At 45.4% G+C, this 18,037-nt stretch overlaps 1 protein-coding gene across 4 annotated transcripts; it reads right to left on the reverse strand.

The window, feature by feature from the left end:
- Positions 1 to 774: 774 nt before the first annotated feature.
- On the reverse strand, positions 775 to 14,513 carry LOC133507574 (adenosine receptor A1-like). Of its 4 annotated transcripts, none has more exons than XM_061832762.1 (4): positions 14,489 to 14,513; positions 10,054 to 10,369; positions 5,549 to 5,843; positions 775 to 1,183 (listed from the first exon to the last, which is right to left on the reverse strand). In XM_061832762.1, exons 1-4 carry the CDS (start codon positions 14,511 to 14,513, stop codon positions 797 to 799), a joined length of 1,023 nt encoding a protein of 340 aa, XP_061688746.1. In that variant the 3' UTR covers positions 775 to 796. The 4 variants fall into 4 exon arrangements, with proteins under 4 accessions (XP_061688746.1, XP_061688748.1, XP_061688747.1 ...); XM_061832764.1 differs by lacking the exon at positions 14,489 to 14,513 and adding an exon at positions 2,719 to 2,731 and having other exon boundaries at positions 775 to 1,176; positions 10,054 to 10,442; XM_061832763.1 differs by lacking the exon at positions 14,489 to 14,513 and adding an exon at positions 3,733 to 3,748 and having other exon boundaries at positions 775 to 1,176; positions 10,054 to 10,442.
- Between the last annotated feature and the right edge of the window lie 3,524 nt (positions 14,514 to 18,037).

The raw sequence follows: 18,037 nt of genomic DNA on the forward strand, positions 1-18,037 counted from the left end.
CCATTTTCTAAAATCCAAGTCATATTTGGGTGGAGACAGTGACCAAGTTTTTCCTCACAGCAATACCGGTACTGTTGTATTATGCTTGTTACATTGATGTTTCAGGCTTGGACCACAAGTATGATGATTTGGGACTCGGCAACAAAAACACAAGCAAATCAGCTTCGTATCTGCTGATACACAACACACCTGTCAAAAAAGCATGTGACATTGTGGATGTATATTCATTCTGACTTCAGCACATCTTATTGCATCATTTAGCATTCCTTTTTTTTTTTTTTTTGCATTTTTCCATTCATCCTTCCCCCTCTCAATTCCTCAAAGCGCCTACTTGACTGTCAATTACTTATATGAAAAGCCTGCAACCGAAACAGAAATTTGGATGGATGGATGGATGTGGCCAGTGCCACATTACCGCTGTTCAACATCATGAATCCGACTCACCGGTTTACTCACTAAAGAGTGAACAGTAGTGTACTATATTACTTCATGTTCGTCAAAATATCCCTATGACAGTCATTCACGTTGATGGTAAGCCCCATTTCCCATATGACATCACCAAATAGTGGTGCTGGTCGAGACATAAACAAAAACATTCCCATCGGAGTCAGTCTCATTTGTCAAATTATCCTCACATGGAGAGTCCTGGATGGAATAAAAGTTTTGATCTGTTTGCCATCCTTTAAATAAGGTCCTTTTCTTATCCCTAGAGTTTTGAAAAAAATAATCCCAAATCCTGGGTATTACAGTGCAAATAATTAGTTTGAGGGCATTGTAACCGCCTGTTTCCCAAGGGTCACACATCATCGTCGTCATCGTCGATGTTGTGTCTCAGCCTCCTCGCGGTATTTTGTATTCTCTGACTGCCTCTCTGAGGAAGCTGACCAGTCAGGTCCCGACAAAGGACATACTGATTCCAAATGTTCCAAAAGGCTGTGCGGAATTTCTTAATGCGGAAAGCGTACACGACGGGATTGACAGCGGAGTTGCCGTGGGTTAGGAGGATGGCGACGAAAATGAGGCTTGATGGTTTGTCACACTTGGGGCAAAAGAGTGTGATGCAGTTGAGGATGTGAAGGGGAAGCCAGCTCACCGCAAAAAGTAAAAGAACAAGAGCCAAGGACTTGGCAAGCTTGAGCTCCTTGCCGAAGTAATGGCTGGGGTCTGCGTGGCTCACTGTCACCTGCACACAGACAAAGAACAACAATATCAGCATATATAGACTGTAAACCCGATTAACATATTTGTTAATGGACAAAAATAAATACGCTTTCTTTCATGATTACTAATACTAGGACCTATCTAATCTGGTGAACATTGGCACTCATTCCATACTTCTGGATTTACAAATGATGTCTGCAGACAAAATTCTCCCCAAAATATATTCAGAAGTATTTTTGGGGTTGTTTTGTTATGAAATATAGATTTTTTTTTTTTTCCAGACAGATTTTGGCCTGTCTACATGTTGGGCACCTCGGGCTGTCACCACCCTTTTTGAACCTCTATGTGTTTTCTGGTGTAGTTTTGCTGAAATCTGGAAGATTTTTTTTTTTAAGAAACTGAGTTAAAATGGTGATCGTGAATTATTTTAAATCTTGTTCTTGAGGAAAAAAAAATGACCATTGAGATTCCTCCTTGAGCAAAGAAGACAAACCACAGCATCCTATGAGGTAAGTGCTTACAGATTCATTTGCACATCTTCACAGTAAAAACACCTTTCATCATCTTACTTTTGTATTCATTGCATCACAAATGCTTCTCAGACGTTTGAAAAATAGTTCCGATTGATGACACAGGTGTTTCCATCTAATGCTTTGTGGAACAGACGCAGACTGACGTACACTGCTGGTTGTCACAGCCGACACCTGCCATCACTGTGCTGTGTTTGTAATAATTTTATCAGTCTTGAACGTTTGAAAACTTTGATTTGGATGATGACATTGCAAGCTTTTGCCATTATGACAAAATAAAGGCTTTACATACACCACAGTCATGGGGTTCATCTTACTACGGAGTTTAACAGGCCTACTTATGTCTCTTAAAATATCGGAACAAGAGGGTTAAATTTATTATTTGAACCTTTCATGCGTTTTCTCGACTTAGATGCTCACTATATAAAAAGGAACATGCTTCAAAATTAATTTCTATTCTGACATTTACTGAGGCAGAAGGGGGGCTATTATTGTTAGATATTATCATTATCTATTTATATCCCATCATAATGATTATACCAGATCATCGTAAAGTGCAGCGGAATTTAAGATAGCACATACACCTTCCCCACCTCCTACTCTCCACCATCACATTATATACCCTGATGGATTCCTGCGGGCTGAGCCCATCCAAGAGAACTAAGAATCGACCCCACTGGTAACCTCCTAACATAATCCCTAGATCAGACTATAGATTGTTCGCCCCAATATCGGCCCGACAAACTATCGCAGGCAATTTTCCAGATCAGGCCCGACATATTTTGTCAGGAACGACACAGCTTGTCACATAATCCATGACCAGCAATTTGGACCTCCGATAGCCCTATGGCACCAAAATGAAAAATTGAGCGTATTTGATTTTTTGAGGTGTATCTTCCACGTGGTGTGACATATCAACAACGACAGTCCGACAGCGCACCTTGACGTCGAGCAATAGGATTGGGTATTGTGACTGGCGCATCGCCTCCTATGCTTGTCGTTGTCAACATGGTTTGACGTCATTGGCAACATTTTACACGCTCAAACCAATGTTCACTGGAGCATGATATGACAGAATGCTGGCAAGTTTATTTACGACCATTAGAGCTAGCACTAGCTTGCTAGGCTACATAATGTTTTGTTACCTGCTTGCGATCTGTATCGTATTAAAAGTACGTGAACATATCTTGAGCAATCCTTGAATGAGTGTCCCCTCCGAAGTACCGGTGACTATCACCACCCATTTTCTTTTTTTTTTTTTACCCAAATACATCGGAGCAATCCGTTGTTGTTATCGCCATGGTAATGGGTGTATCGGGTCGCGTTAACCGGTGACATGTTTTCTAGTGCTGCCTACTGACAGTGTTGTATTTGACAAGATTAGCCCCAGTTATTGTAAAAGACGGGATACAAAGTTATTGGAATACCCTGTGTGTTTTGCCACTGTCTGACCAAAATACGGCAACATTTTATGGCTCAAGTCTGACATTGGTCTTTTAGTCTTATCCAGCCACTATCTCTGGGGAACGTTTGGGGACAGCTCTTTCATGTTGCAGATGACTGGGCCATAGTGCAAAAAAGCAAGGTCGATAAACACAAGCTTGGATGAGTTTTATCTGATTTACTTGGAAGCCTTTATCCTCAACCCAATCAAATACTTTTGGGATATACAACACAGATTCCCACAAAACACATTCTCAGGACTCTATTTTTGTGACTAGCATAAATGGTCGGTGGGTGGCTTGACCAGAATAGGTTTCCGATTACCGGTAGTGACACACAAGATGGCGGACCAGGGAATCCTGGGACTGTGGTGATGTCATCGGAAACCTATGTATTGCACAGATGCGTACAAGTTGGCGCACTTGAAGTATGGGCGGTCTGCGCTGGTGTGGGAGTTAACACAGCCGTCTTCTTTCGCAGCCGTCTTCTTTTGCCGCCATTCCAAGTGACTGCTCTCATTCCCTTTTGATGTTTCGCATTGACAGTCTCGCATGGCGACGTCTCCGAGCAGAAAAGGACGCGGTGATCCATGCGTGACAGGAGCATTGTGTCTGCTTTTGACAATGTGAGGAGGTGTCCTTATTAAATACAAAGTGATGGTGATAACCACTGGCAACTTGAATATGTCTACAGATCTCTATTCTCACCCCTGATTGTTCATTTGCATAGCTCCGTTCCAACTTGAGCGGGCGTTGGGAACCTATGGCTCGCGAGCCATACCTGGCTCTTTTGATGGTTCCATATAGCTCGCAGAGATCCTCATAATGACAAACTGTACTTGTGATTTCTGTCATGCATGGAACACAAATGATGTACAGACAGTTTGTCCTAGTGGACTTGCTGTAGTTTGCCGCGGAAGTCGATGCGCGTAGGTGCAAAAGGGCTGAACGACAATCTGTTGAAGCAACTAATTATGGAAACGCCTTTTAGTAAACAAAAGTCGCTCAAAGAGAAAAATATGAGGAGTACCAAAGCTTTTAACAAGAATGGACAGCCTTTGTGGAAACAGACGGTTCTGCTGTGTGTCTAAATTGACAGATATGGGGAGTATGCCAAAGCATTCGTACCCGATGTTGCCAATAAACATTTCGACAACTTTGCATAAAGATAATCAAACAAATAAAACACAAGCCTTTGTCGGCAAGAACCGTTCACCTTCGTACCATCATGATGGCAAATCAAACTGAATTACATTCACGATTAACAGATGGAAGTCTCAACGTCTGCATGAACCTTAAACTAACGGCATATGAAGCACTAGAAGTCACATTAATGGTAAGGTATGTACTTTTCTCATCATTGGTTAGCGTAACGATGTTATTTAAAAGAATTCAGAGACTTATTGTACTCTAAAAGTGTTCATCTTACATAAATGCACAAATACACCTAGTTTTCCAAATATTGTATGGGTCTTTTGAAATTACATTTTAAGATATTTGGCATTTATGACTCTCTCAGTCGAGAAGGTTCTCTACCCCTGAGCTCCAGGAATGATGATTTAAAAAATGCCTATTACAATGATAATTCTAATCCATTCAATGAACTGATTTCTACAACGATTCAAGGGGTTGATGCAGGCTGTTCACATATTTTTCAAAGGAATATATTTGACATCCGCCACATACGTCCGCGGCCCTCAAAATCTATCTGCTTGTGCCTCATCAAATTCCTCAAACTCACAATTGACCATCGCTGGACTTAGGTGTAGTCCCAGCTGGCGTAAGTTTAGGCCGACTTTCTGCCGCCAAATTGTCACTTCACTGGGTACTTAGTGAGGGACACTCACTCAGTGGGACAGAAAGCCCAGCATGTCGTACACTGGTATGCCAAATTGGTAAACAGGTGCAGTGAACCTCGCGCTTGCACAAAAATTGGGATTTTTTTTCTTTAGGATTAGATGTACTGTCTACGGAAATAGAGCCCTCAAAGCTTGTACAGGGATTGTGTAAACCCTGATCAGCCTTGTGTTCCTACTGCTGGGAGTATGTGCGTATGAAACCGGATGGTCACAGCATGTGTCAGCTGAAGAAACAATCCAGCATCGTACAATCAAAAAAATATGAAAGCTAATTTCGTTGTCTTGTGTACCTACATGACTTTTGTGCTTTGCACCACCTTCCATAAGCGTTAAATATTTTGGGCACCTTTACAAATGCAATAAAGTGTGCACCAAATTGAAGTGAACCACACCAGTGATAAATTGAAAGAAAGCTATATTGCAAACGGGGGCGTCTTCTCTTTTTCTCCTAAAATTGGCTGTAAATTGGTGTCGTGGCCTGTTACTGGTACTCTTGTATTCGAGTCATATTCTAGTGCAATATTATGGCTTCAGAAATAGGAGAAGATGGTCTCACCTTCTTATTGAGTTGTTTATGAATCATGTAGAAAATCTCCGCATAGATGATGAGCATGAGGACTAATGGGGGCAACACCCAGCCAAAGAAGTTGAAGTAGACCATGTAATCCATGCTGATGACTGTCTCAAACTGGCACTCCACAACGAGGTCGTCGCTGACAAGGGAGCCATTGTCATAGAGACGACGGAAATTATTCCATCCAAACATAGGTATGAGGCCCACTATGAGGGACACCAGCCAACACAGCAACACTGCCGAGCCGGCTCGCTGAGGGGTCACCACTCGCTTGTAGCTATGGTGACAAGGGAGAAGGGCAAAGTGGTTAGTTAGAACTGTTGCTGTACTCTTAAAAAGTTATATTAATTATAGTCCCAAAAATCTTCCCTCTTCTGTAAGGCACTATTTACTCCTGTATGAGGTAGTGTAAGGTAATGTTTCTAGTCAGCCATCACAATTTAGTGGGCCTCCTTACGAAACATAATTGAAATGTGATAACTAGATGACTTGGAAGATGTGTGTTCAAACTTGGACTCTATCTCTTGCAATTTTCTACTGGCACGCTTCAGTGATCGCCACATGCATTATGCAGCGTAACTTTGTTGCAATATTCTAGAGCAGTGATTCCCAACAAGGGTATGTTGGATGCCATAGATCATTTATATGCTCTACAATTGGATGGCAGAAGGGATGATAATTCTGTGTATGCACCTGTTACCATTCACACAAAGTATTTTGGAGCTACCTTTGACAGTATCAGCTGTCTGTTCACATAAACGAGTAGACAGAGAACTGTAATTCTAACATTTTGATCATATAAACCGCGGGTGTCAAACCTAAGGCCCGGGGGCCAGATCCGGCCCGCCGCATGATTTCATGTGGCCCGCGAAGGCAAATCATGTATATTAACTTCCATGATTTTTGTCACAAAACTTCAAGTTGTCATATCATAAATGATAAAGTTGAGATATTGCACGCAATTTTGTGTTCCCAAACGTGAACAATAGTTGAAAACCCCATTACGCTTGATTTCTGATGCAAAACTAGTTCATAAATTTCATCTGTAAATATCATGAGGCAATAGATTTTCCTGGATTCACAGTCATAACAGCCCTCTGAGGTAAATCGTAACTACAATGTGGCCCGTGACAAAAATGAGAGTTGACACCCCTGATATAAACAGAGTGACATGTTTAAAAAGATTCTTACTCTTCACTCTTTCTGGAGACAAATATTGAGACCCCAAACGCAGCAAATCATGACAGTAAGCAAGCGGCCAGTGTTGGCGCACTTAATTACATTCAAAGTCGCAGAGATACGATGACGTGTACCACTTGAAACAAACAAATACCAAGAGAATAGAGGATTCGACCAGGATGTGTTCGTGTCAATAAAGAATATGAAAGTAAGTGCTGCATGCATGGAGACAGAATGTGTCAGCGGACATCATTGAGCTTTATCGCCTCCATTGATCGTTCGTCTATCTGATTGATTGGTCTTTGATAAAAATCTTTTTTTTTTTTTTGTCTTGAAAGGAAAGTACTGATAATAATCATGCTTTGTGGTCACACGTGTGTGTCTGTGGTGCCCGAGCAGCCTCGACAGTACTTAGCAGCCGCCACTGCCCACAATGAGGAAACTGTTGCAACCACTAAGTTCAAATGCTGTTCATTTGCAGTGAACGAATCACTCAGGCCAGAATAAGAGCGTTATCTCACACTGACTGATCGATATCGTTCATTCACAGTAAAAGTATCATAAGTCATCCTCAGTACACTCTCTCCCCCTCATCCACCCGCACTCTGGCTGCATTGTTTAGCAAAGATTCACTGGTGAGAATGCGGTAGTTCCGTTCTCTGCCACCACACACACACCCACCCACACACACACACGGTTGATGTCAGCCGAGCTAAGAACGGTATGGATGATTTCAGGAATTGATACTTTCCCAAGACTTCTTCATTTGAAAGAATTTTAGGCGAGCGATATAAGGTTACTTCACCGTAGGTTTGGTGTTCTTTTGGTGATAAACATTGTTGTGTTTGCGCAAACAAAACCTTGCAGCAAAACCCCCAAAAATGAGAAACATTCAGATAAGAGTTCATTTCAAATCCAGACTGCGATGAAAACTCAAGAATGCATTCCACTAGTGTTTTTGTGTGCCCTTTGCCAGTTTGAGAAAATATGCACATACGCTAAGCAGCCAGCATGAGCCGATTGACCAATCGCTGTATCCTTTCTCAGAATATTCCGAGTTTATTGTCACACGAGCAAATTGAAAGTGAATTTGTTTCTTTAAAAAGTTTGCATCATTTTCTAACAGGAAAGTCAAGTTTCAACACGGCGGTGATTACAGGGTGAAAAATGTCTCCCACGTAAATCAATTGAATATAGTCATTTGGTGTTGCCAAGTTATATTTGTGAAGGGTCATCTGCAAAACTCAACTCCATTACACCTATGAGAGGGTTCTAAAGGAAAGGGCCGTTACAGCTAATAACATTTTAGATTGTATTTCAGACTCTTCACCTTTATCATTTTGTCCATCGCTGTCCTCCTCACTGCGTAAAGCAGTATTTTTCTTTTTTTTCAAACGCTACCGTGTACTTCACTTGTTTAGAATATACAAACTCCTCACATAGATGCTCCTATAGAGATTCAAGTTGACCGGAGTTCATCATCAATTCGGAATTTATTATAGAAATTCATACTATGTTCCATATTGCTCGGGTTGAGAGATGCTGGGGATCTGAAACCTATTCCAGCTGGCTTTCAGCGTCTACACCCTGAATTAGTTGCCAGTCAATCCCAAGGGACATATGTATAGACACACAATTATTTGCGACATTGTCAAATTCACACATTCACTGAGTGGGAACTGAACTCACGCTGCATGCGCAGAAGTCGGACGAGTGAACCACTTGATTGCAAATGCTCAACTCTAACCAAGATTAAATATCACAAATCAGAGCAAAATATGCTTATTCATGTCTCCCAAGATATTTCCTCTTACCCGGCAGCTTCCTTTATGCCCCTCACACACACACAGACACCCCTAAAATTCTCAAGATACTGTCCCTTCTTAGTCTCCCTTTACTACCGGAATTTATGTGTGGCTTAAGATATGTTGTTGTTTTCCTTTCGGCTTGTCCCTTTCGGGGTCGCCACAGCGTATCATCTCAGATGAACGCATATATATGTTTGGCACAATTTTTACGCCGGATGCCCTTCCTGACGCAACCCTTCTCAGGGAGTGGAGGCCCCAGTGGGGTACGAACCCACAACCCCTGGTTTACCAAACCAGTGCTCTAACCACTGAGCTACGGGGCCTCTGTGTGGCTTAAGATATGAAATGTCATAATTCTACAGGAGTAGGTTGTATAAATAACCTAGTTTGAAGACGCTGGTGCGGGTGGTATTGAGCCTAGCTGTTCACTGGAAGAGGCGGAACGGTGGGTCAGCTGGTAACGCTTTGGTCTCACAATTCTGAAGACCTGGGTTCGATCCCAGCCCCTCTTGTGTGGAGTTTGCATGTTCTCCCTGTGGCCGTGTGGGTTTTCTCCAGACACTACGGTTTCCTCCCACATCCCAAAAACATGCTAAATTAATTTGACACTAAATTGCTCCAGCACTCCCTCGTGAGGATACACAGCAAAAGAAAAATGGATAGATGGATGTTTACTAGAAGAACGCATGCCAGAAATGTTGCGGTTACTTTGGCTGACTTTAGTTTTGCTGATCCATCCCATTTTCTGTACCACTTATCCTCACAATTGTCGTGCAAGTTACTCCGAGCAAAAGGCGAGGTCGACCCTGAAATGGTCACCAGCCACTCGCTGGGTACATACTGTAGAAAGCAACAACCATTCGCAGTCACTTTCACACCTACAAACAATTTGTCTTCAATTAACCTACCACGCATGTTTTTGGGACGTCGAAGGAAACCGGAGTACCTGGAGAAAACCCATGCAGTCACGTGGAAAACATGCAAACGCCACACAGGTGAGACCAGATTTGAACGGCGGTCCTCAGAACTGTCAGGCAGATATGCTAACCAGTTAACCACTGTGCTACCAAATTTGCTTCTATTAAAAAAAAATATTCTTCATTTCACGACCTTCATTTTCTTGCCAGATTTTGCAGTGGACACTAAACACAAACTGAAAATGTATGTCCGAAGGCATCCCCTAACAGCAGCTGCCTATGACGCTGCCCAGTTGCAATACAGCCTTTATTTTTCATTCCTCCCTATTAGTATGTAATAAGTTGCTGCTTCCTTCATTTAAGTTGCACTGTTGAATTTTGCACTCGGGCTCAATGACAGAGTGACTTTCAGGCGGCGCTGTGCCTGCAAACCACATTCATGTTGCTTCGCCAACTAATTGCAACTAACCTCCATTGTTCTTCGTCCAAGACTCGCGGCGAAACGGAAACGAACCGAAACAACACAAAAAAAAAAAAGAGTCTCGTGCTCAGCGCAAAAAGATGTGTGGGGTCGCGTGCCTACCTCATCGGTATTTTGACCCTCAGGTAGCGGTCGATGGCGATGGCCAGCAGTGCCAGGATGGAACTTTGCGTGAGGACGAGCACGGTGCAGGCGACCAGCAGACAGCTGTAGAAGTGAGTCTTCACTCCGATGCTGATGGTTATGGCGAGGGGGATGACGAGAGCCCCCACCGCAATGTCAGCCAAGGCCAGTGAGACGATGAAACAAAACGTGGTGTCCCGGAGCCAGCGCTTGCTGCGCACGGCCCACACCACCATCACGTTGCCGATGACCGACGAGACGGCGATGAGCACCTCCATGCCAATGTACACGACCCAAGACATAGTCGGACGGAGGAGGGGAGACACCCGAACGCTGCTGCGGGTGGAGCACACCTGCGACTCACGCTCCGAGACCCGAAAAAAAAAAACAATCCTTTGTCCCGCTAATGTGTCTGCACGATGGATTCTGACATCTGCGCTCCGCACGCCAAACTTGCTCGGAGGAGACTGAGCGAGTGCTGCCCGCAGCCCCACTAGGTACCGAATGAGTCACAAAAGCTCCTTTCACAAGGCAGGACTTGAAATCTCTGCTCAGAAAACCACAATAAGCTGGTCCAGGCGCTTTGACGGTTTCTGCGTAAACGTGAGTCATTTGAAGGTTTGCACAATCACATCCTATCTGAGTTGATCGAGCAGATGTCCGTTGTTTTATCATCGTGTCTGTCTCATGCAGCTCTTAACAAGAATTTGAGAAAGTGAGTCACAATCTTTTTTTTTTCTTTTTTTTTTAACAAAGCCATATAAGCCTACACTGAAAAAGCACGAGGCATGGATTTCGTGCCTTTGGTCACTGGTGTCAAACTTAAAGTCTGGGGGGGCCCATTCGGCCCCCAAGATAACTATTTTGTGTGTGTGTGTGTGTGTGTGTGTGTGTGTGTGTGTGTGTGTGTGTGTGTGTGTGTGTGTGTGTGTGTGTGTACTGTATTTCTACGACCATAATTGTTCAAAACATTTAGATGGTGCAAGCATTTTCCCCATACTATCACATTTTTTTAAATAAATTATAATATTTGAACAAACAAAGCCTTCTGAAGTAAAAATTATTACATGTGTACAAACATAATGAGGTAATTGAACATCTGTAAGTTTTTTGAGGGAAACCATAACCACATTGTGGTCCGCAACAAAAATTAATGTTGTGTGTCTTGTACAAAAAAATTTATGTTTCTTGCCTCCTATTCATCTTTCAATCTTCGTAGACACTAAAACAATCGAGCTCACTTCTATCAGTATTGTTGGACATTTGTTGATATATAATTGCGCTGCCTGGCCGGCATAGTTCTGAAAACCGAGGTTCAAATCCCGGTCCCGCCTGGGTGGAGTTAGCATGGTGCACCCCTGTCTGCATGTTTTCTCTCCGGGTACTCCAAAAACATGCATTCCTTGGAGACTCTAAATTGCCCGTAGGTGTGATTGTGAGTGCCGCTGGTTTTCTGTTTCAGTGTGCCCTGGGATTAGCTGCCGACCAGTTCAGGGTGTACCCTGCCTCCTGCCCAATGATAGCTGGGATAGGCTCCAGCGCTCCCATGACCCGTGTGAGCATAAGCGGCTGAGAAAAGGGATTGATTGATGAATGAATGACGCAGGGAGGTTTGAATTGATTTTTTTTCCCCTACAGTGAAGGCTGGCTGTGCTCAAGTGTCCCCACGAGCAGCTGCTTTTAAGAGGTTGTATCGTGCTGGAAAAGTCATCACATCTCATCCGTCACACATTGTATTCCAGCAGGAAGTTGTTTGAAGGTTCATCTTCAGCGGCAACATAATTTCTTCTGCTGGGACCCTCACAGGTAGGTGTTGCATTGCCAGAATATGAATCCCTGCTGTTGAAACAAGTTGACGATGAAATAGGAATTTCCAATCACGTCACAGCGTATGGATAGAAACATCATGACATTTTTAGATACACCTGTCTGCATTTAATATTTTTTACACAGAATTTGGCAGCTCGTGACCCTCCAAATTCCTCTCCTCTCAGCGAAGTTACATAACAATTATTCCCTAAATGTTTCTCCCTGTAGAAAACTCCTCGTGACTGGACCTCGGGTCATTCAAAGCAAAACAATCCTGCCAAAGGACTAGAACGTAGCTGTCAGAATATCTGATGCATGTTCAAAAGAAACAAATTGTCATTAGCCCTGTGAAAATTGACTGCCACCTTTGTGGACTTTGCTAAATCACGTGGAATGAGTACTTGAAACAGCTGTAAAAATCTCCATTAAGAATCCAGGAGGAAAAAAAACTTGATAACTCAAGTACATGAGGTATTCTATTGCCCTGATAGACATTTTCACAAATAGTGTTCCATTTTTACGATTAAAGTCGTGTTTTTAGGGCCACTGATGGCATTTGAAACGTCACGGTAGCTGTGTAGATGGTATTTGTCGCTCGGGTGCTTGGTCCTGAGTGGTGGGGAAAGGTTTGCATCAGAGCAACAAGGGGATGGCAGGGGGGCCGTGGGGTCAGTGTGGTAAGAGGGTGACAGGTTAAGGAGGCCTTTGTCAGACACGGGCGGGATTTGATGCGTTGGAGGAGAGGAAGCTAGTGGAGTTTTTAAAGGACAAGAATAGTAATATGGTCTTGGGAACGGGTGTGAGGCAGTAGCAATGCAGCAGAATTTTTTATTTACTTTAAGTCAGGGGGGAAAAACAGGAGTAGAATTCTGTAAAAAGAAAATCTAGCTTTGGAAGAATTTATTGAAATTTTTGAAACATTGAATGGTTTTATGAGACAATTGGATCTTTTATGTGAGCAAATTGGCAAATCTCACTTTCATTCAACCCCCCACATTTGGCCCATATTCTATTCCATTGAAGAATATGACATAGTTCATTCTGACATTCAAGGTTTTCTAACAAATACTGTAGATTGCTCACACTATAACATTTTTCGTCGTTGCCACCCATGAGTGCTCACAGACTAGATGACATGAGCATCACCAAATTCTTTGTGTCCTCCTCGGAGAAACTTTACCAGGTCTTCACTACAGCCACCTTCATTAGGCGCTTCCCTTTTGTGTTCCGGAAGTGAAGACCACGTGTTTTTGCCATAATCCTTCTCCGAACAGTTTTGATAAACCACGTGGCAGGCTTTTCTACTAAAAATCAAATCAATCAATCAATTGATAAAGTCGTCTACACATTCCTGAGTTCTGGATATTTTTTGTCCATAAAGCTTAAAATCAGAGACATTCCAATTTTTCAAGCTTGTCTACGTCACAAGCAAAGATGTCCACCTACCTGTCTGCTCCTGAGCCAACGATTTCAACATAACAAAGACCTGTGGTGCCACAAGGAGTGAAGGTTGGGTCTTCTACACGGAGGCACCCAATCAAAGGAAAGGGGGTCGGTCTTCGCCAAATATGGACTATGTCATGATCCTGCCGCTCCAGCCTGGGCTGGGCGGGTGTCCGCGGTTGCGCTGATTGGAAGGTGCACACCTGCGCCTCATGCAGCCTGATTACGCAATGGATTTATATGACCACGATGACCACTGCCCGGCGCCAGTTCGTATGATCTTCATGTCCCATTCGTTTGCTCCGGTATCCCCGATCGAACCTGTGTGTACCGACCTTCGTCCGTTCTCCGACCAACCTTGTAAGCCTGACTCCTTTGATACTTCTCCCTGCGTTGATTGGTCTCCCGTGTACCGACTCCTGCCTGTCCGCTCATCTGTTCTCTTCGCCCGACGTCACAACTACCGCTGCTGCACCGGACTGCCTGCTCGATCCCCTACCTCTGCATATAATAAACGTGTCTCTTCTTGAACTACCTTGCGTCTTCTGAGTTCCTGCATTTGGGTCCTACTCTCGTTTCCGATGGGACGTGATAGAACGAACTGGCCAATACAGGACCCAGCAGGAAAGACCCGGCGTCGCCGGGACCGACGCAAGGTAGACCGTCTGCCGGAGGACCAAGCCTGTCCAATCCGGGTAGGCTCCCTGATGTCCTCCGCTCCCGGGTCTTACGCTCCGCCAGCGAGGTATGAATACGTCCCGAACACGACCCGTCCGGCTCCTCATATTCTTCTGGACTCTGACTTTTCGGAATATGAGGAGGACCGTGATTTGTATGCCGGGCTGCCTGCGTACGACTCCGACGACTTTGATTTTGAGTCTCTTTGCCCGCTTTTGATCCTTGACAGTTTGCCCCACCTTCCCGCGTTTCCAGCACCCGAGCAACTTCGCCCTGTAGATCCAAGTACACCTATCGGTATGAGGGAACCCGCTTGGCCATCTACCCGGGACCTCCGCGTGGCGGCCAGAGGAGACGCCCCGGCCGGGCGCTCCCTTGTGCCTCCCGCTGCGCGGCAACTAAGACACAGTCCTCCCACTCCTCGCCGGCAACGGCAAAGCCCGTAGACCCGCAGCTGGTAGCGAAGCTTCCAGCCCAGAGTGAGGAGGAGCCGCCAAATCACGAGGCATTCTACCGTGAAATGCGGGCGGAGATAGAGCGGCAGAGCGTCGAATTGGCGGCTCTCACGGCCCAGGTCCGGCAGGGATTGGCGAACCAGCCAAGCTCTTCTGACGTCGCAACGGCGACGGACTCGCTGCTGATGCAGGTTCACGTGGCAGTTGGAACTGACCCGCTCCTGAGACACGCCCACGTGTCAGTTTCGACTGACTCTCCGCCTGCTCAGGTTCACGGTGCCATGGAAACCGACCCGCCCCCTTGCCAAGTGCACGTCGCAGTGGGAACGGACTCGCCACCTCAAGTGCACGTCGCAGTGGGTACGGACTCGCCACCTCGCCAAGCGCACGTAGCTGTGGAAACTGACCCGCCTCCTCGCCATTCCCACGTCGAGGTTTTGGCTGTTCCGAGCAGAGTTCACGCGGCAGTCGGAACTGACCCGCTCCCGAGACACGCCCACGTGTCAGTTTCGACTGACTCTCTGCCAACTCTCGTTCAAGTTGCCCTGGAAACGGATTCGCCACCGCGCCACGCCCACGTTGCTGTTTCAACGGATGCACTGCAAGCTCACGTGGCAGTGGGGACCGACCTGATGCCGCCTTACGTTGCTGTCCAGGAGGTGGCGAGGGCGATGGGGTCGCCACCTTCTCACGTTGCTGTCCAGGAGGTGGCGGTACTGGCGCCGCCTTCTCACGTTGCTGTCCAGGAGGTGGCGGTACTGGCGCCGCCTTCTCACGTTGCTGTCCAGGAGGGGGCGGTACTGGCGCCGCCTTCTCACATTGCTGTCCAGGAGGGGGCGGTACTGGCGCCGCCTTCTCACGTTGCTGTCCAGGAGGGGGCGGTACTGCCGCCGCCTTCTCACGTTGCTGTCCAGGAGGGGGCGGTAGGTGGGTACTGGCGCCGCTTCTCACGTTGCTGTCCAGGAGGGGGCGGTACTGGCGCCGCCTTCTCACGTTGCTGTCCAGGAGGGGGCGGTACTGGCGCCGCCTTCTCACGTTGCTGTCCAGGAGGGGGCGGTACTGGCGCCGCCTTCTCACGTTGCTGTCCGACAAGAGCTGGGGAGTTCTGATGAGCCACCCCGGAGCTGGAGAGACTTCGGGATGGTAATGGTGGCGGTCATGGCTCTGGTCCTTCTCTCCATCATCCTATTCACTCCAGATGGCTCCCAGCCGCTTCATGACTTGGCCTCATTGGTGACCAATCCACGGCTGCCTACTGACCAAGCCTCGGTGGCGACCAATCCCTGGTTGTTTGGCAACTACGGCGTGGGAGGTTCTCGTCCGGAGCAGTGGCATGCCTCGTTCTGGTGTCTGCTTCTTCGTTTGGTTCTTCGAGGTCGTCCGCCCGAATCGCCCCGTGGGGACCCTGGTGCTTGGCGTCCGGGTCGTCCTCCTGACCTGTCCACCCGGACGCCTCGTGTTTGGTGGCCTGGATGGCCACCAGTCTGGGATTCAGGGGGGATTGTGAGTGCGGCTGTTTGTTTGTCTCCATGTGACCTGCGATTGGCTGGCAACCAGTTCAGGGTGTACCCTGGCTCCTGCCCGTTGACAGCTGGGATAGGCTCCAGCACTCCCGTGACCCTCATGATGATAAGTGGCTAAGAACATGGATGGATGAATAATAAATGGGTTTGTTAGTTTGTCAACCAAATTTTTAATGTTACGTGACCACAAATGCATCCCAGCAGCACCAGAAAACTTGGGCAGCTAAGCTAACAAGGCTAGCTCCATGCATCTGCTTGCGTCAATGCAGTTTTATCAATCAGCTTTATTGGCCAAGTGTGTAACAACACAGACGGAATTTGTCTCTGGTAGTCGGTGCTGCCCTGGTACGACATTCAGAACAAAGAACAAACTAAATAGCAGGAACAAAGAACAAGAGATATTCCGTTCATTCTTTATTAAGAGTCACAGATGTGCAAGATGTAAAGTCTTCTTCATTTAGAACAGGTAAAATATAAGTGTGTCAATATCCCACATTGTGTTAGGCCTGTAGAGAGTGCCTTGGCCCATTTGCAATTGCCGTTATAGACCAGTGCAATTACAATCATGCAAAGGGAGCAGTTTAAAGTGACAAGTCATGCGATAGTCTACAGAATATATTACTGAAACTGATACACCAGCAGGATATGAGGATGTGTCCCAACAACGGCACAAGGCAGAAAATAGAAGTTCGCTGATCAATAATTTAATGACATAATGGCCAGAGGGAAAAAACTGTTTGAATGCCTGCTAGTTTTGACTTGCATTGATCGGTAGCGCTTACGTGATGGAAGGAGATGAAAGAGAAGGTGGCCAGGATGTGGTGGGTCCGAAAGGATCCTTCCTTCTCTAGACGAAGTTCGAGTGACATACAAGTCTTCAATAGTGGGGAGAGTGGTGCCGACAATCTGTTCAGCGGTTTTAATTGTTTGTTGCGGTTATTTAATTTAAGTGTAAAGCTGTTTACACCCTGTACTGGTCGGCAGCCAATCGGCAGGTTGTACACACAAAAAAAGAAAAAACATTCACACTGTGAATTAGTTGTGTTCAATTGTTGTGAATAGCACGGTTTTGGAATGTATCAGGAAGCTGGAGAAATCTACATGAGCAATGGAAGATCCAAAAACTCCAGACAGGAAGTCCTGAGGCAAGACCCAAAACCCTTATCGACTTTGAGGCAAGCATGCTAACCACTATCTGTGAGATGTCAAATTTAAAAGGACATCTTCTGTTGTTATGAGATAGTGTGACAAAAGATTGATTGATGCATTAGCGTGAGATTTTATGTAAATAAGGGTTAATGATCCTAGCTTCGTCTTTCCAGGAATAAAATGAGTTTGTTTTATTGTATTTAGCTGACAGTAATAGTTTTATGTGTGATAAAATAAAGCTACACAGACACACAATGCATCCCCAGTTGGCATTAGTCCATTGTGACTGTTTCGAATTGTGTGGTGGCTGCAGAGGCGTGATAATTCCAACAGAGAGAGAGAGCGAGAAAGCGTGCAACTCCTCATCAACCCTCTGCAGCCTTGCACAAATGAAGTGAAGTGTTCCGACAATTTCCCTGCCGGGATGAGGCGAGCATCACCGCGACTTCATTTGTTGACCTCCAGGCTGCACAAGAACGTGAGCGAAGATGAAATGTGCAATGTTCACCATTGATTTCCTCGGGGGAAAAACAAAATACAATGAACAACCTCGTCAGCTCAGTCTAAAGTTTACTTTTAAAGCACTACAATGCCACGCCACCAAATTACATAGACCTGGACCATCTAAATGTTTTTTAATTACTAATATGGTTGTACCTGAGTGCCCGGAGAAAACCCACGCAGGAGAACATGCAAACTCCTTAGAGGTGGGTCCGAGATTGAACCCGGGACCTCAGAACTGTGAGGCCGATGTTTTCCAGCTGAGCCACTGTGCCACCCGACATTAATTATTCAATTATTGAAATATGTAAGTTTAATTTATTTATTTATTTCTGGAACCTTAAAATCTGCTCTGTCCTGATTAGAGGAGTCAGAAAAAAAGAGTTCAATATTGGGGTAAATATG

The sequence above is a fragment of the Syngnathoides biaculeatus genome, chromosome 10 (assembly GCF_019802595.1).
Source record: "Syngnathoides biaculeatus isolate LvHL_M chromosome 10, ASM1980259v1, whole genome shotgun sequence".
NCBI classification, from domain to species: domain Eukaryota; kingdom Metazoa; phylum Chordata; class Actinopteri; order Syngnathiformes; family Syngnathidae; genus Syngnathoides; species Syngnathoides biaculeatus.

What these genes read in the sequence shown, in the direction of transcription:
- LOC133507574 (XM_061832762.1), bottom strand. Translation starts at nt 14,513, where the DNA reads ATGCCTCGTGATTTGGCGGCTCCTC. An exon ending in TCGTGATTTGGCGGCTCCTC is followed by an intron (nt 10,370 to 14,488) that starts CTCACTCTGGGC and finishes CGACTATGTCTT; the next exon opens with GGGTCGTGTACATTGGCATG. An exon ending in AGGGTCAAAATACCGATGAG is followed by an intron (nt 5,844 to 10,053) that starts GTAGGCACGCGA and finishes TTGTCACCATAG; the next exon opens with CTACAAGCGAGTGGTGACCC.